We start from the raw sequence: 18806 nt of genomic DNA, 5'->3' as shown, positions 1-18806 counted from the left end.
TCCTCTGGCCTGGGTGATCTAAGGACTGGGGCTACAGCATGCTACAGAGGACATTATTGCTGCTCTGGGACAGTAGCATGTCTCTTACTGGAATGACTGATGACTGTTCTGTCATGGGTTCTGCACAGCACTGGTTCAACTTCTTTAGCTCATAAACTGAATTGTCACACAGTGGAGAACCACAGTTGATTTTTCTGCCCTGTCCAGTTCCTTTTACAAGTGCTCCATCCTAATTTGTATAGATGTTTTCAAGTCCTGTAGTTTGTGCTTTGTCTCACCTGACTCATCAAAAGACTGGTCTTGTATACTTAATGGTCTGGCTGTCTTGGAAAGGGTAGGACGTGAGCCCTAGCAGACAGCCAATGGAATAGAGCTGGGGTGAAAACTGACCTCTGAAGAGCAAGGTTTTTGTATTTGGAGTCAATGGAGCTAGGATTTCACCTGTGGTCTGTACTCCTTGATACTGAAAACCAATGAGCCATTGATGTATGCTGTACACTTCCACCTGTCATTTTACTGTGTGTGGCTCATTGTCACATGAAGGATGTGTTATATTTCCATTCTATTGCCAACTTGTTCTGTGCATTGGGAGCTGCTTACCTCTTCAGTGTGATGACACAAATGAACACTTTAGTAAAACCTCAGTATCTTTTTAATCAAAGCAATCTTTGTACTTGTCACCCTTTATTAGCTGTGCAATTCACCTACACTAAAAATGGTAATAACACAAAACGGAAGACTTATTTATACTAGGTTAGACTTCTGATCTGCTTAGTATCGTGTCCTAGAAAAAGCTCTGTGTTAGCTCCTGAGAAGAAAACCTTGCAGAAGGTATATTTGAATTACAGGAAATTGCTGTATGCAGGATCTCAAAGTCCCTTGCCCCAAGGCAGTATCACCTAATCTGTTCCTTTGCTGTTTGTCTAACCTGCTTTTTAAAGCCTCTGATGGTGGAGACTCTGCAGCATCCAAGGCAATCCATTTTAGTAGAGAATATTTCTGTTCCCTGGCAAGTAGGGTACAGGGGAGGAAACTAATCCAGAAACAGAAGGACAATTGTTAAATAAACAGTGGAAAGTTACTTAAATTCAATATATTTTTATTCTTTGTAAATACAATGAGTACAACTTTTTAACTTCACAAATCAGTTAATCCACTTTGTACAGGAAAAGTTTTACTCATTCTATGATAGTCCAAGTGCTGATTTTTCTCAGTGCTAGTTCCTAATAACAACTCAAATTTTGAAAAGTACAGCAGCTATCTTTAAATGTTTTTTTCCTACATTTTTATACATCAAATAAGCAGCTTATAACATGTCTGTGTGTGAGAGGGTGTAGGCGAACAAGGCTTCAAAATTAGAACCTGGAGTTTTCTAAAAAGGCATTGAGACTTTTGGAAATTGTTAGCATTGTATCAGTCAACAACTTAATTTCTTCAAAATAAAATTCCTTCCATTGATTATTTTTTCTTAATAGTCATTTCTCTGCACATCTCATTGACAAAGAGTTTGGCCCCCGTTGCCTTTGGTTTCAGCACTGTGCCAACGGGACAGCCAGCAGGTGACTGAAGCGGTCATCTCCATTGTATTTGGTTTTGCTGTTTTAGTCTTCCTTTCTTGACTTGTGTCTTTTCAGGTGTGTTTGTTTGTGAATGAATGTCTCTGTGTGTGGAAGAAGGGAGGAAGGTCAGGGAGGAAGTGTATAAAGCTCTTCTGTCTTTGAGATGTTAGCCAAACAAATTGTGGTGACATCCACAGCAAAGATCACCAGTTCATTTTGCAGGGAGAATGGAGCTGCTGTCATAAGCTACTTTTTAATCAGTTCTGAAGGCCACTTCATGATGTATTATAAGCAGAAGCAATGTTTTGGTAACCTGGTCTTAAATGTTGCCTATCATATTAAAAACATTTTCTCAACATAGGCTACTTTTAAAACAATTCTGAAGGCCACTGCATCTCATGTTACAAGAGAAGCCAAGTTTGGTCACCCGGTTCCAAATACTGAACAAACTAAAGTACCTTCTTTCACATTTTGTCTCAGATCTGCCAGTTAAATGAGAGAATAGCAGAGTCTTTGTTAACTATGACTGGCATCTGAATTGCTTCCATCCTGTAGTAGCAGGAATAGCAGCCAAATTCCAACCACTTTCACTTTTTCTGTAGAACAAAGCATTCTCTCCATGATCTAAATCACTCTGTTCAGAGCAGCAGAATCATATCTACTGGGGTATTTTGTGTCAATGGGTTTAAAGGCTAAACATTCCAGGCTTATGCTTCCCATAGATTTTGTTAGTTGAGGCTTATTCTCCATAGATAAAAGTTCTTCTCAAACTGTCCATCCTGATGGTTTATTTTAAGGTGATTTATATGTCACTGGATTTGTACATATCTGAAAGCAGTCTTGTAATTGGTACATTCCCAATGGTCTTTTTGAAAAACACTTCTTCTATTGTAGATGGGCTAATGGAACGTAAAGCTGGTAAAAGCAATAAGAGTTTTCCAAAACGACAGGGTTGTGTGGGATACCTGGGAGACAGAGAGAGAGAAAAACTATTATTGATGTTTTAAAGTCTATTTTTCAAATAAAATCTTTTACTTTATAGAAAAGACCAATATTCAACAAATTGTACAAACAGGTGCTACCTGTGCTAAAACTCTGTGGTTTGTACTCGAGTGAGCAAGAAGGTTAATTCAGAGGAAAACTCTCCTAATGCAGATCAGCAGAATATAGACCAATGTCTCGGAGCTGTGATTAGCTCATTTGTTTACTCCCTCAGACTGGTAGCAATACAGAGACAAGACCTGCTCTGACTTGTCCCTCATACAACAACAATGTTCTTGATGCAGTTCAGGGAAGAGCTTGACCTATAATAAATACCCTGTCATTTAAAGTGCAGTTTAAACTTAGCTGGATTGTCATAGTAATCATTCTGCCCCCTTTTGGTTTCTATATACATTTTGAAAGAAATTTTCTTGTTAAAGAAGCTGTATTTTATCCTCAGATACTGTGTTTGTGTAATAGGATATTTCCCATCCTTTCCCCCGGCTTTTGAAGCCAGCACAACGTAGGATATGTGTTCTAGCTGTGCTTTCACTGACTTCACACTGATGATTCTCAAGCCTCTGCTTACACTGGTCTCTCTAAAAGAAGGACTGAAAAAGATCATTTGAAGAAACACTCTCCTTCTCCAGTCTGGCCTTCCTTGTGTCCTGTTGAGAGCAATTCCACTGAGGTCAAAGGGCTGATGCTGCTGTAACACTGGCAGGAGGGTAAATTCAAGCCTGAGAATGAAATGCAAGCTGAAAGCCTTATCCCTCTGGAGTCAATGTAACAGTCCTGTCAGTGGACTGTGCTTTTTTTCCTGTAAAACAATGTCTTTTACAAGTACTGCTTAGCCCAGTAGCTAAGTATTTCCAGCAACACAGAAATGCAATGGAAAAGTTGCCATGCTTGGAATGGAAACCATGGGTATGTAAAACTGTTCCTCCCTGGCTTTTATCTCCAATAGGCCCTGTCTCACTCAGAGACCCTAGGGAGCAGTCTTTATGGGAAAGGCCTTTCATAAGGCCTTCCTTGCTCTACAGAAGTTATTCTTTTTGCTCTACTATATTTTTTTTGCTCAACAAGGCGTAACTGGATGGTATTTGCATTTTTGCTCCTATCCCCATGGTAGGCCATTCCCTATAGGCTAAACAGAAGTTCTTCAATGACTGCTACCATCTAATCTCTGATACCGAGTGGACTTCTGCTAGATAGAGCTATTATGAGAACAGGTCAAAATTGCAGAAGGAAAAAAAATGTATGAAAGTATCTTTTCCATTGCTCCATCTGCCACTGTGCTAGTGTCATGGACTGCAGCTAAGGGACTTAAGACATGGGCTTTGCAAAACCTGTTGCATTTCTCCCCACAAGTCCTGAACCAACCAGAACAGCTGAACAAGACAAGGGTAAATATTTTCTTCCCAAACAATGATTCTCATCACTCTGCTACAGCATCAAAATAGGATTCACAAGTTCTGGGTTTTTCATTTCAACTGAGAACAGACTCAGGGTAGTGTCTTAAAAGAGCCATTTAACTCCCTTGTGGCCTGATTTCTGTGTCTGCAAAATGGGAGAAATTATATGGGACTGGAGATCATTTGTGAAAAATACTCATACTGCCATCAGATGTGGTTTCCAGCATCACAATTAACGGTATTTAATTGAATAAAATGTAAAAGAAAATGTAGCTTTCTGAACTGCAAAGTGTTCCTCAGCAGGTATCACTTCCCAGAGGAAGATCTTCTCGTGCTTTTCAATTTGTCTGAATATATTGAGGTACTGGAGTGCATTCAGAGAAAAGCAATGAAGTTGGTGAAGGGCCTAGAGGAGAAGTCCTCTGATGAACAGCTGAGGGAGCTGGGGTTGCTTAGTCTGGAGAAAAGGAGGCTCAGAGGTACCTTATCACTGTCTACCTGAAAGGAGGTTGTAGGGAGGAGGTGGCTGTTCTCTCAAGTAACAAGTGGAAATGGCCTCAAGTTGCACCAGGGGAGGTTTAGATTGGATATTAGGAAAAATTTCTTCACCAAAAGGGTTGCCAAGCAGAGGAACAGGCTGCCCAGGGAAGGTGTGGAGTCGCCATCCCTGGAGGGATTTAAAAGATGTGTAGATGTGCTTGGGGAGATGGTTTAGTGGTGGACTTGGCAGTGTTAGGTTAAGGATTGGACTTGATGATCTTTAGAGTCTTTCATAACCTTTTCTATTTATTCTGTTTCATCAGGAAATACCAATAGGCTCACAGCCAATGTATACTTGCTGTAACAGCCTAGTCCCTACTTCAGTCAGTGGAAATGTCACCTTCACTACAGTGAAAGCAGGATTTTACCCCTACACCTGCAATAAGTATTGAGAGAAGACACCACTCACCTGGTATGAATGTAGCTGTTCAGAGTGAGCTGGGCTTCATCTTGAAGGGCTGCTATGGCGGCAGCATTTCTGAAACTCCTCAGTTCAGAACCACTGTGTGTAGGCACTGGAAAGCAGATCAGTGACTAGTTACTGGAGAGGGACATTTTACAGGGGTTGTAGTGACAGGGCAAGGAGTAATGGCTTTAAACTGAAAGAGGGTAGATTTAGATTAGATGTAAGTTCTTTACTGTGAGGGTGGTAAGGCACTGGCACAGGTTGCCCAGAGAAGCTGTGGCTGCACCATCCCTGGCAGTGTTCATGGCCAGGCTAGACAGGGCTTAGAGCAACCTGGTCTAATGAAAGGTGTCCCTGTGCATAGGAGGGGGTTGAGGCTGGATGAACTTTAAGGTTCCTTCCAACCCAAAACTTTCTGTGATTCTAGTTCAGCTTTACTCTTAGGTGGATCAAAACCAGTTCAGCTAGTGCTGTCAATGGAAATTAGACATTCCCATTAGTTCCCCAGTGCTCCAAATACAGCACTGTTGGAATTCAATACTGAGAAACCTATTGGGTGATATAAAGCTATGTTTGGTTTAAAGCATCATTGTTGCTTTAAAGTAGCAACTTCATAGTTATCAGACTCGATGAGCAACAGATTCTTTCTGCTTACCAGCTTTAAAAGTGACAATGCATTTGAGACAGGCAAATTCGGTAGCATCTAGCCGAAGTTGTCTAAATCTAGCCACAACCTCCTGTAAAGCCTGTATTTCTGAAATAATTTTATTCAGCTTCTGAGAATCTGTATTGTCACCGTTCATGCCTAAAACAGAAACAGATGAAATAAATAATATTAAAGGCATTTGCTTTATTTTATATTGATTTCTGACAAAATCCTCTGTATCAATATCCACTCTATTGTCACACTTGTCTATCTGGTTCCATGTAAACTGACTATATTGTATGAAAGTTAATATAAAATCTTCTCTTGGATGATAACAAACACAGTAATTTGCATTTAAATGACAATGCAAGCAGTCATGAATACAACAAAACAACATTATTTGCATTTAAATATAGATTTATAAATGACAGGTATGCTCTATTGTTCTGTAGGAATTTGTTATTCTTTACATGTTGTTCTTTTTTCAGTAATGTATTTTTATGGTAATTTTTGTAACAAAGTCATTAAATCGTGCAATTCTTACCAGATACAGCCAGTAGAGTGTTAGCATCAACTGGAATGGCCCATTGTGCTATTCCTAGAACAAACAGTTCTCTCCAAGCATCTTCCAAAAGCATCAGCTGTCATACAATAGATGTACAATATAACATAGTGTATAATTTATAGATTTATAGACAATTTAAATATGTAAATTTCTGTTATTTTAAAAGCTACTTTAAATGCCTGTCATGGTATTTATCCCACAGCATTCGTTAGCTCTTCTCTTAGCTTTCTGAGAAGGTGTCTAGAAATAAGTCTGCATTGTACCAAACCACTGAAGGTTGGCTCACTGTGCACTGTGTTGTGGACCAAATGGGAGGAGAGAGTGAGAACTCCCACCACAGTGAGCTTGCTCACAGCATAAGCATGAGCACTCACCTGTGTTTCTCAGCACAGTGTGGCCTCTCTCCTCCTCACAGCTGTACAAGCTGGACTGTGCTCTCCTATTACCCTCTAGGGATTACCCTCCTTTCCCTCAGGAAGACAAGATTTGTTAAGAAAAGCCTGGACAACATCCTGAAATTGCATCATTCTGTAGGGAGCACTGCTTTAGAGCACAATTAACCCCTTCCTTACTAAGCAAGTCTTTAGCTCTTTAAAGCACAGTATCTGGACACATTCAGTTTCTTATGTCGCTTGGTTTCCTGCTTTTGCTTAAAATCACTCAGAAATTCCAGGCACTAAGAGCTTTTGCTGTCAGGAAACTGAGTATCCAAGCACCTATGCTGACAGCATTGCTAGTTCTCTGCAATTTTTGCACATTGCCTGGTTGTGTGGAGGATGTGTTTTTCTCCGTTTGGAGGCATTGCCTTTGGTTTCTGTGGAGAAGCAGTGGTACATCTGAAGAGAAGACAAGACTGGTGATACAGATTGGCAAAGCCAGAACAGCCATGTTTAGTCTTGAGGGCATCTGTGGATTATTGACCCTCTTAAGAGGGGTATATAGCATTTCTGATTCAGCTAAAGTTTATGGCCTAAAGGACATGCTGTGGTGCGTACATATTGCTGGGACCTCATGTATCTCAGTAGGGTGGGAGAGATTTGTAGGGGTAAGAACTGTCATGGAACTGGGAGGTATCATCTGGTGGCTCCATGCAGTGAAAACAAATTGCCCAAAACTAATGCAGCAGAAAAACCCAAATGACAAGAGTTAATATTGCTATGGTCCTGAAAGTGTCAGCAGCTTAGCTTCTTAGGAAAATAGGTAGGAGGGTATTTTAAGTCTATAAAGAGTATGCAAGGAAGAACAAAGTAAATAAATGTGTTGTAAAAATGAATTATTATTTCCTTGGAATGTATGTGAAAGTAATAGATACAGAATGCATGCAGTAAAAGTGAATCCTTTATCTATGTGCCAACTCTTAACAGTGTTACAAGTTTTAAACTACCCTGGTCCAATCAGAATGGAAATGCTTTCAGAGTCTCTGCTCTCTGTCACTGCAGGCTTTTTGTGCTATGTGCTGTGCAGACCTTGTACAACCTGACTGAGGAAACTATGACAGGAAAGTACTTCTGACTCTGCATGCAATTACTGTTTGAAATAATTAAGGATTTTACAGTACTGGAAGCTGCCCAGATCATTGTATGAGATGAGGGGTGGCATGGGGGTGCCTGGGGTGCAGTGCCCATTTCAGCTCTGAGAGCAGCTGAACCTGCTTCTGAGTTTCCCAACTGCTGCAGCCTGCAAACCCAGCCCCTCCTCCAGATAATCCTGCCTGATGGATGTGCAGGTTTCTGTATGACATAGGAAATGATTCAACAGCCTTTCATTTGCTTTTGTAAAACTTTTTTTGTCATTCATCCATGCAGATACAATGGTAATGAATGGTGGTTCCTGGAAGATATCAATTTCGCATGTTCTTTCCCACTAAGTCTTTAAAGTCAGAAGACTTTAGAAATAAGAGACTATTCCAATAGCTGAAGCTTTCTTCATGCCTATGCATAAGTCTGTAAAACCACCAATTAAAATAATTCATGCTGAAGTCATACTCAGCCCTCCTTTTTCAAAGAAACAAGAAATACCAGGCTTCCTGAAGGACTGGTTTCTGCTTCTTAATCAACCCTATCCTGTAAGGATGACCTTTTGTTGGTGACTTGCACTGGGCCAACCTGTCCTATGGACAAGCTGGGCAGGTGTGCAGGCCAGCAGAACTTAAAGCATGGAATTTTGTTGTGTGGCTTCCAATCCACAGCAGGGTTAGCTGTGCGGAGCTGGGGAAGGGACAGCCTCTGTTTTACTGAGGGTAGTGACATAGCAATCCTCTGACTTGTGTTTTATCAGCAAATTGTTTTCTACTTATTTCCTTGCCTTCAAGATGAAACCCTCACAGAGTCCTGGAGTCACAATGCACTTGCCTTTTTTGGAAGAGCACAAACAAAAGCAAAATCCAGGAAAGGGTTTTAGACTCTTCTCAGGCAAATGTCAGGGATACAAAAAGAGAAATGCAGACATTTACAGCTGGGCCATTGTCCCATTAAATAATGCAATGGCACGGTTATATAAATCAACTGATTATTGATGAAAAAAGGTGATTATTAAAATCAGAGTTATTTCTTCTACAGCTCTCCTAAATATGACAAGGGAATCAAGCAGAAAGAGGCTCATTCAAAGCTTTGGAGCTCAGCAGCTCTGAGTTTTGAGGAAGCTGGCTTGCAGTGAGGTACAGCAAGTCAAGGTGATGTTAAGGAAAAGCTGGAATTTTAACGTGTAATTCACTAAGATTAGTCCCTGGTACGAAAGTGAAAGATGCAGCAGGTTATTTAAAGATAATGGGAGCACTCTGGCATGTATGGTGGATAGGCAGGGTGTGCTATCTGAGGCATGCTTTATCATCTACAGTGGAGACTTCCTTTGTCCCCAAATCCTGCTGCCCCCTTCTCTGCACACTAACAGAGACGATGACCTTGTGGGAAACATATCCATATTACGTCAAATAAAGCCTTCACCTTAGCTCCTGTGTACATCACTGGTCTAAAGACAGAGCTGGCTCCTTCCCGTGTACTGAGGCTGCTGCTGAAGTGGCACACGTGCTGCTTGTCCCTGATATTTGGGCCTGTTTCTTTGGTTGCTAGATATGATAGACCCGGTGCTCCACAGGAGTGGCGGCAGCAGAAGAGAGCCGCCCCGGGACTCCTGCCTTGCTCCCGGCTTGTGTAGCCTCCCAGGGTCTACCTCATTGCTCCTCCCATGCCCTCGCTGCAGCCAGAGCTGAACAGCGACCCCCTTTGACTAATTTCACGGCAAGGATTTCAAACCACGGGGCTGGTGCTAGAAAGAGAACATTTTAACGGACCTCAGCTTTATATTGCGTTGGGACCACCATGATTTACCTTTAGGTAGAAAACACTACTGGTTTCCTAAGAAGCTCTTTTCTTTCAGTTCAAAATATGTATTTGCATATCAACTGCAATCCTTGCAACATGCATCTACAGAAAGGAACTAGTTCCTCTGATGGCTGCTATGTAACATCTAAGGCACAATGTTTCTAGTTACCATTTAGGGAAATTAGCTCAATCATATCAAAGTATTAGATGTCTTTTATGATTGGAGCTTTGTGTAGATTTGCCCCCTTCCAGTTTATAATCATCTGATTACTTTTTTAAAAAATTAATGCATTATACAAAGCACACTGTGTCCTCATCAAGAATCAAGTCATTAAGAAATTACTTCAGCTCATATGGTTCACGTATGATTTACTCAAAGCAAAGGCAAATTGTCATAGAGGAAAACAAGACAAATTAGGGGAGATTTTAATTAATGATGAAAAATACTGGGGGGTGGCCATATTCTGCTTCCACCATATTGGTGTAATTTTAAGTTCACTGAAGCCAACATGAATAAGGAAAAAATGTTGGCTATGTAAACAGGAAGAGAGGAGGAGACGGGAGAGGAGAGGAAAGGAGAGAAGAGGAAAGGACTGGTCCTCAGAAATCACCTCAGTCACCCCCTTGACTGTGATAGCCTGGTGACTTTTCCTCTAGAACTTGTCCTCCCATAAATATATGCTTTATATTAGTTGTTTGGTTTGGGTTTTTTTGGTGTTTTTTTTTTTGTTTGTTTGTTTGTTTGTTTTTTCCTGGCTTGGTTTTCATTTGCTTCATGGAATGAAAGTTGGAAGAAAGCTGTTCCTAAATCACTGCCTGGTTTTCAGGGTCAGACCATAACTCTGCCCTAAACTTCAGAACTTCTGATGTCCATTAAGGATTTAAAGGTCTAGGGCTGAGGGCTCAGGATCCAGTCTGAGCTCTGAGCCTTCTTTAACAGGCAGGCCAAGCCAATGCTTCTCCCACCACAGGTGTCTTACCTGGTCTTGTAAGGACAAGGTGGAGAAGGCTGGGACGCTCTTGGCCCACTTGATGCTCATGAACAGAAGTCTGGCTGCTGACTCGCAGACGGATTCGGTGGCCACTTCATAGAGATACATAGGGGTACCATTGACTTCATGTGGGTACTAATGTCAAAAAGAAAATAAAGGAACTTCATACAGTGTCACCAAGGCAGCCTCATCTTCCTCTCCCCTACAGCTGCCGTTCAGTGCATCATGTTCATGCACAATGCAGTGTGCACTCTCTTCTTCTGCAAGCAGAGGGCATTGCTTTCAGTGGGCTCACCCCAAATGCTCTCTGCTGCTCATCCGTGTGGATGAACTGTACTACAGAAACAGTTCTCCAGAGAGAATTAAATTATTACATCGGGGAGGAAGGGGGGGAAGGGGAAGGAGAGGGGGAGAGTTACCAAAATGTGATGTCTTCCTTTACCCTGTTACACGGTAGCACACCTATTAGAATTAAAAGCCTACACATTTTATTAGAATTCGTGTTTTGTAACCTCTGCTTCAGATGATTTAGCATTCCTGCCTTTGCTCAGCAAAGCAGTAAGCACTTGTTTACCCTTAACCTTCATCTAGCTCCCTGACTGCAACAGGCAGTAAGCAGATGTGTAGAGCTAAGCATAACTACCTAAAGGTTTTGTAGGACTGGAATGGAGTGACATGTGCTCTGTTTCCTTACTAAATAATTTCTCCTTGGTATTTTCCAAAATGCAATATAAAACTATACAGTGTGATCATGCTCATGACGGATTCTGCCAAGCTACTCTGAAAATGCAAGACTATTTAAGCAGCCTCTTCTGCTTTTCTAGGTGCTTTTCTGGTTTTCTAGGTGCTGTAAATACACAAAATACCATTGCAAATTCGTTAATGATAAACATCACCTTATCACCTATGCAGCTGAGGCCACAGCAGTGCTTCCACTGGACTACTTAGGAAATGTTACAGCCAAAAATCACAGAAAGAGCTTAGATATGATAATGTTTGTGTGGACAAGCTGCAGGCTTTGGTTGCTATGGGTAGTACTTTCTGGATGTGCACACCACTGTGGAGATGGGCATTCTAAGAAAACTCAGTGACTGCATTCCTCATGAATCAAGGGTTAAAACTGACTTATGAATGGACCACTCCAGGCAGGGGTAGCACTCCTGCAACCATGAAGGTGTAAGGATGTAGGAGAGACAGGCTTTGTATGGAGCAGGCTATCAGTCATTCCTTTTGCATACTCCTTCTGTAAAGGGCCTTTTAGCCCTTGCACCCCATATCTTCAGACCTTTTAGGGACATAACAAGAGTCCCCACAACATTTTGCCATGCCTACCCCAGAGACAGGAAGGAGTAGATGGGCTGCAGGCCCACCAGGGACCAGGGCAGTGGCTGACCTTTGGGGTGGGCTGCGCCAGGCCCACCAGAGCCTGCCTCTCTGGTGTGCCAGCAACAGCAGCCAGCTCCAGGCCATGTGGCTCCAACTGGGAGACAGTGGTGAAGAAGGCGGGTGCTGGCAGGGCAGCAGCAGGGAAATGCGGAGCACTGCTGCTCTCCTCCTTGTGCCCGCGGAAGTAGAGGGCCACCTGCTTCCGTATCGTTGATGTCCGGGGGCCCCGCTCGTGCTGAACCGCTGTGGGTACCAAGAAGAGGCGAGGGGGTCACTGCAGGGTCACACACCAGGTACCCCACACTGCTCCACTGGGCTTCTCTCCCTCTTGGCAGGTTTTTGGGGCCAGTCCCATACCCCCACCCGGGGATTGTCTGGGGAGAAACAGGAGAGGCTGCTGCAGCAGGGCAAGGGGAGGGAGGGAATTATTTGGGGCCCGGGGGGTTAAGGGGAGACCCCGCAGGGACACACCGCTCCCCAGTTTACAGCAAGGCTCATCTCCCTCCTGCCTCCCCGCCGCCAGGGCCCCGGGGGAGGGAGAGCAGGTACCGTCTTTGTTCATGTTGACCTCCAAGCACTTCTTCAGCCGGCAGGCCCGGCACTGGTTCCTGTGCGTCTTGTCCACCGGGCAGCCTCCCTGCCACACAGCCAGCCGTCAGGCGGGGGGACCAGCGCGCTCTGCCCGCAGCCCTCCCCGCGGCGGCGGCGGGCACGGAGGGGGCTGCCCCTGGCAGGGCACCGGGGGACCGAACAGGCCGAGCCGCACCGGGCTTCTTGGCCCAGCGGCGGGGCGGGCTGGGCCGCCTTCAGCACCCGAGACAGCGACGGCGGCACCGCCCCCTCGGGGCGCCCCAGCCCCTGTCCCTGTTGCCCCCTTTCCCCCAGCTCCCAGCCTCCCCATCTCCCCATCCCCGCGGGTCCAGGGGTGGGAATGAGTGAGGCCAGAGAGACAAGGGGGAAAAGAGGAGTGACCCGCCGGGGTGGAAAGCGTGCTGGCTGTCCATCGACCGGCTACAGGCGGTGGCTTACCGAGGGGCTGCCCCTCTTCTCTCGTGTAACCATTCGGTGAGCTGGCCGCACGCCTCCCCTCGGCACCATCCCCGCTCCCTCCTGGCTCATCCCCCCATCCTCTCCCGAGAGAGGGAACCCAGCGACCGGCCTCGGACCGAGAGCCCCCAGGGGAGGGAGGGAGATCCAGCTGTGAGGCAGCTGGATCGTACCGCTGCGGGTGTTCCTGCTGGTGGGAGGGGGTGGGGTGGGCAATGCGGGGTCCTGGGGAAAGCAGGGTAAGAGGTGCAGGCGGTGAGGTACCTGATTGCCCGATTTGCAAACATAGGTCCTGTTCCTCCTGATGCTCCGCTTGAAAAACCCGGAGCACCCATCGCAGGCGTACACCCCGTAATGCTTCCCGGAGCTGCGGTCCCCACACACTTTGCAAGGGATGTCTAAAATGCGACCTGAAAGCAGAGAAGGGGGAGAGGGAGCGGGAGAGAGCTCAGCAGTCTGACCTCCTGAGGGATTAGCCCCAGAGCCGCAGTACAAGCAAATAATGAAGTGATTTTATAGCCAACTTTCTTTTCCTTGAGCAAGTGTCAGTTTTCTACAATGAGCATTATTCATGCCCCGCTACGTTTATTTGGATCTTCTATAATCGCCAAAACCCATTTTGGAAGGGAAGATTACAGCCGCGGGAGCAGCAGACTTGCCTGCTAGAAGTGGGGATGCGGGGGGGGGGGGCACGATTTCGGGGACAGGAGGGGGCGGAGAGTGTTCCCCCGCTCTCTGGCTCTCTGCAGACAGAAGTCGGCGCTTTCCCTGGTCAGGAGAGCACTCGGGGCAGGAAGGCGCAGAATAAACCAAAACAAAATAAAATGACCGGGGAGCCAAGTGATCTCCTTCCCCCCGCTCGCAATCCCAGCGAGAGGAGCCCTGTTCCTGGCACAGAAGAGGGGTGCCATTTTCTTCACCCCAAAACCTGCAGCAGAACTTTCCTCCTCGCCTTTGTGAGCGATCGAAGCTGCGGGCCGGGCTGTGGGGATGGCGGGAGGGCTGGAATTGGAAATGCTCCGAGTGTCATGTAGAGACTCGCACAGAGAATATCCCAGCCTGGGTCAAGAAACCCGCCAAGCTCCAGCCGGCTTCTGCATTTTCTCTGGCTTTTCTATTTACTTTAACTTTTTCTTTTTTTTTTTTTTTGTTCTATTTAACTTCTCCTTATTCTTTTATTCTTTTTCTTTTCCTCTTTTCCTTTCCTTCCCTTCCCTTTCCCTCTTCTCTCCTCTCCTTTCTTTTTTGCCCTAAACAGCCTTCCTTCCTCCTACCAGAACTTAAGCTGGAGATTCATTCCAAACCTTGGTCTCCAAACTCGAATGGAGAACGCTCGGGGCAGCTATCTTTGTTTGGAAGTAGTTCAGGAAGAGCCCCGGCAGCGGGTGGGAGGTGAGGGCTGGAAGGGGGGAGGCGGCAGCTTGCTAAGGGGTGCGGAGCGTTGCTGGGGGGAGGGTGGTGATGGAAACAGGCCGCAGGGGCTCCTCTTGCTCCCTAGAGAATTTAGGAGTCCGAGATACTTTCAGACATATCTACTCTACGGCTCTAAGACAATGCCTGCTGGCAGACAATAGGGACATTAGATAGTGTTAACTTAATGATTTTGCCCATTGAAACTCGTTTGACTGCCTCCAATGAGCACAAGCTGCCAGCTTCTCCCCTAAATGAAACCCGACAGCTGCTATACACAACACGGCGAGAGGGACGGGGATTAGGTTAGGAGCTGCGAGAGGGAGGGGTGGCGGAGGGAGGGAGGGAAAGTGGGAGGGAGGCAGGGAGGGAGAAAGGTTAAAGAATAAAAAACTTTTACGCAATTAATAAGGAGCGCAGCTAAAGGAAGCCCCCCCCCCCGCTGCCTCGCCGCCTGCGAGCAAGCCGCGGCTTTGGAGCTGCAGGTAGGCGCCCGTGAGGAGGGCTGGGGCCAAGGCACGGTTTCTGGGAGTGTGTAATTACAAGCCCTCCTTGCCACCTGCCTATTGGGGCACCAGTGACCCGTCAAAAAGTGTAGCATGGGAATTCGGATATCGCACAATGCCAACGGGGGAAAGCGCTCGACTTCCCTCTCCAGCCCTTAGCATCCACGGGGAGAGAGGGGGTCCACACGCACGCACACAAAGGAGGAGAAGGAGGAGGGGCAGACTGGGGGTCAGGGGAGAGACACTGAAGCGGTACGTGCAGTGGTGCTGCATCCCGGAGCAGAGCCCCGCGCTGCCCCCCGCGCACTCCGGCCCGCAGCCGCTCCAGGCACCGGGGACCCCCCTCTCCCGCCTCCCACAGTAGCGGGTGGGCCGGGGATCCGCCGTCCCTGGAACCTGGCAGAGCCGGGGGTCCCAGCTCCTCCGGCCGGCCTGCGGCGCGGGGCAACCGGCTCGACAGCCTCGACGCTAAAAGTGGGCAGCGAGGAGGAGAGAAACTTGGGTTAGATTTCCAAACCAGTTTTCCCCAGACGGATTTTAAGTTTGGAATCGCTTTAAAAAAAAAATCGGATGCATTATATATGTCCATATCCACACCATGTATGTGAACATGAGTTCCGTGTATTCCTTCCTTACAAGTCCATAAAACCAGCGCACCTGGAGCACCTCGCTAGACTCAAACAAGCACGTTTCTAGCGGTCGGAGCGGCGCGGCCGGTCCGATCGGTTCCGTGGTCCCCCAGGAGGCGGAGGACGGGCAACGGGGGACACGGAAGCACCACCAAGGCGGGGGGAGCTGCTGGAGCCAGGCTACCCGGTCCAGCCGCAATCCCGGTCCCGCTCTGCACCCCCACCAGCCCCACGGAGGATGTTATGAGAAAACTTTCTTACAGGGCAAAATATGGAATAAGTAGACGGGGAAGAGGCAGCGCAGGGGGTGTGGGAAGAGAAAAATGTAAGCTTGACACGGGGTCATGAGATAACCGGTGAACTCTGTTTAAAAGTGCTCCGGTTCCCCGAGGTACAGCTTCGTCTCAGAAGTTTAGCACTAAGAAAATGGGATTTCTGTTCGGCTGGGAAACCGTTTTGAACATCCCACGACAGGGGGTCCTTGGGGGCTTTTTTTGTGTGTCATAATTGCTTAAAGGATATATGGCAGCCCCGATTACTGTAATTACCATCAGAGGCTGTTGAAAGAAGTTACTCTAGGCTCGGTGGACGGCGGGACGGGGTCTCGTTACCACCCAAGCAGACATCGCAGCCAACATCGCCAGGAGCCCACCGGCGCGCAGAAAGACTGGGCCGGAGACCCCTTGCCTGGGAGCCCCCCGGGAAGCCCCAGGGACCTCCGAGACTGGCGCCCGGGCCCCTGGACAGCGGGCAGAACTTTTGTGTGCGCTGCCGAGGCAGGCTGGACTCGGGCCCCGACCCGGGGCAGGCCCCGCTTGCTCCCGTCCCCGCGGGAACTGGCCTAGTCCGGCCTGGGGATTCCTTTCGGGCGGGTGCCCGGCGCCTGCAGGGGGTCAGAATAAGCAGTGAAAGCGGCTGCAGCGGCCGGGGTCGCTCAGCGCCGTATAGCGCGGTCCAGCCTTGCAGAATTTCTGCCCTGCAGCATGTCTCCGGCAGAAGCTCTGCCGCACTTTGGGGACGAATCTCCCCGGCCCTTTCTGCCCCGTCACTCAGATCTCTGTCCAGGTACCCGACAACGTCCAGACGCAGCTGTTTAAGGGCCTGATGCTGCACCGGCTCCCTTCGCACTTACCGGGCAGTTCGGCAGCGCAAGCGGCGGGAAGCAGCCTCGGCCGCCGCTGCCCCTTCCCCTCAGCCGGTTCTTACCTCCACAGCACCCCGTTACTCGTTTTGTTATTTTTGTTTTTCCCCTCTCGGGGGCTTTGCTCAAAAACGCCTCGCTCAGCCCCGCGGTGGGGAAAGGCAATCCAACCCACATCGGAACGGCGGCCCGGCCGCAGCCCCGGGCCCTGCGGTCTCCGCGCCACCCGTCCGTCTCCTCCAAGCCGAGGCCCCCGCCTGCCCTCGGCCCCTCCGCCGCGGGACTGGACTCACACACACACACCCCCGGATCCCGGCCCCCGTGGACAAAGGACGGACCCGGGTCAATATAACGGAAAGCAGCGGCGTGGAGAAGGCCGCAAGGGCCGGGGGGCGGCCGGCAGCAGGTACAGCGACCGGTCCCTCCCGGCCCTGCTGCCGTTTTTCCGCCGCTCCACAATCCCTAGAGCCGGCCGGAGCGCGGAGGAAATATCTGTCCTATCCATCACTTGTCAGACATTAAATTGGATTGGGTATTTTTTCCCCCCTTTGTTACTGACTCCATCCATATTACAAACTCCGAAAGTCCCATTGGGATTATACGGATTGAGCCATTCTGCAAGAGCGGTTAGTCATGCTTTAAATTCCCCAGTTATGAGGTGTATGGATTTAGGATTAAGAAAAATGTGACTTTTAAGTTGTTTCTGCTTTCCTCGTTGCAGGATTATTTTTTGTAACTGGAAATGGTGTGCAAAGTATTGCATTTAAATCCTCCTTCCACAGAGCTGCTTACGTGATCCCGCGTAATTGAGTGACCGGAGTTTCAAACTCTTAAAAAGAAATTATTATGTCGCAGAAGATTGCATAAAGTCCGTAACAAAAACAACACGTTTCAACTCCGTAACGCCCTTTAAACCCAAACCTTCTTCCCTCCGTCCCAGTACCGGAGATCCGCGAACAACCCCCCGCACCCCGGCAGGACGTGCCCCATCCCCGCTGCCTTTCCCGGGGCTCGCTGCCCCCTGTCCCTCAGCGGAAAGCAGGGCCGGGCCGCGGGAAAGTGGCTTTTTGTAATCCCCGGGCCTTCAAACTCCATCGGGACAACTCCGAGCCGATATATTGCCACTCCGGATGGAAATACACACTTATTTTTTATGGGGAGGGGGTGAGAACCCAAACTACAACACACATACACACACCCCCCGCCTCTCCCTCCCCTCCACCTCCCGCCCCCCAGGCCAGGCTGCAGCCGGTCTGGGAAAGGCTGCTCGAAGCCTCCACCGCGTTATTACCCACTTGTTGATCCCGCCGGCTTGCTCATGCTCGAAGGCCCCGGAGTCGTTAAACTCAGGGCGAAGTGTCGGTGCCGGGGCGAGGCCGCTGTCCGTGTTTCCCCCCCCGTGTTCTTCCCCCCTCCCCGCCCGCCGGCGCGGCGGCAGCGGCGGTTTCGCGGGGCAGGTGCCTCCCTCGGGCGCTCACTGCTGGCTCCGCCGAGGGGACCGGCGCATCCTCGCCGCTGTCCCGCTCCTCCGAGGGACGGGGGCACGCTGCGGGAAGGCGGCAAAGCGGTGGGGGGGAAGGAGCAAAAAGGAAAGGGGAAAAAAAATATAAATATAAAAAAGAAAGAAAAAGGAAAAGCAACGAAATGGCTCAAAGCCGGTGCTCGCTCCGGCGAACGGCTGTTCTCGGAACCCCGTAAGGTGCGGGGGATGCGGGCGGGCTCGCTGCCGGGCTCCTGGAAGACGAGCGGGAGCCGCAGCAGCCAGGGACAACAATGAGGCGAAGGAGAAGGTGGGATGGGGAGCGGGGCTCCACGCCGAGCGCCTGGGTGCAGCGAACAGGGAGATCAGAGCCTGGAAAAAAGAATGGAAGGGGGAAAAAGGCGTCAGAGGAGGCTGTCTCTGCCTCTCAGAAACTGAATGGTATAAAAAGGGAAAGGTTTCCAGAAGTTCATTACACTGGCTGACTTTGCGCTTTGAGCTCCAGGCTTCGGCCCCTATAATAGCGGCAGAGGCAGTGACAGCGGCGGTGCGGGGAGGGGACGCCCCTCTCCCACCGAGCCCCCCTTGCTTCCCTCCAGCTCCCGCCGCCGCGTGACGTCACCCCGCGCGGGCACGGGGAGGGGGTTACATGCTAATGATATTAATGAACCCCCGAGCGCCTTTCGCACAGGACACGGCGGCCGCCGAGGCGAGCCCGCCTCCCCGCTCGCCTTGTACCCTCGCTGTCATAGGAAGGGACAACCTCTTCCCTCCCCCAAAAAA

General features: G+C 48.5%; 1 protein-coding gene across 1 annotated transcript; it reads right to left on the bottom strand.

Moving 5' to 3' along the window:
• Positions 1-1082: 1082 nt before the first annotated feature.
• Positions 1083-17863, bottom strand: NR2E1 (nuclear receptor subfamily 2 group E member 1). Its single transcript, XM_005154675.3, has 9 exons — positions 17839-17863; positions 13122-13267; positions 12360-12447; positions 11818-12053; positions 10413-10559; positions 6092-6188; positions 5557-5706; positions 4905-5010; positions 1083-2524 (listed from the first exon to the last, which is right to left on the bottom strand). Exons 1-9 carry the CDS (start codon positions 17861-17863, stop codon positions 2362-2364), a joined length of 1158 nt encoding a protein of 385 aa, XP_005154732.1. The 3' UTR covers positions 1083-2361.
• Between the last annotated feature and the right edge of the window lie 943 nt (positions 17864-18806).

Source organism: Melopsittacus undulatus, chromosome 3 (assembly GCF_012275295.1).
Source record: "Melopsittacus undulatus isolate bMelUnd1 chromosome 3, bMelUnd1.mat.Z, whole genome shotgun sequence".
Taxonomy (NCBI): Eukaryota; Metazoa; Chordata; class Aves; order Psittaciformes; family Psittaculidae; genus Melopsittacus; species Melopsittacus undulatus.
This window is presented reverse-complemented; position numbering and strand designations above follow the sequence as displayed.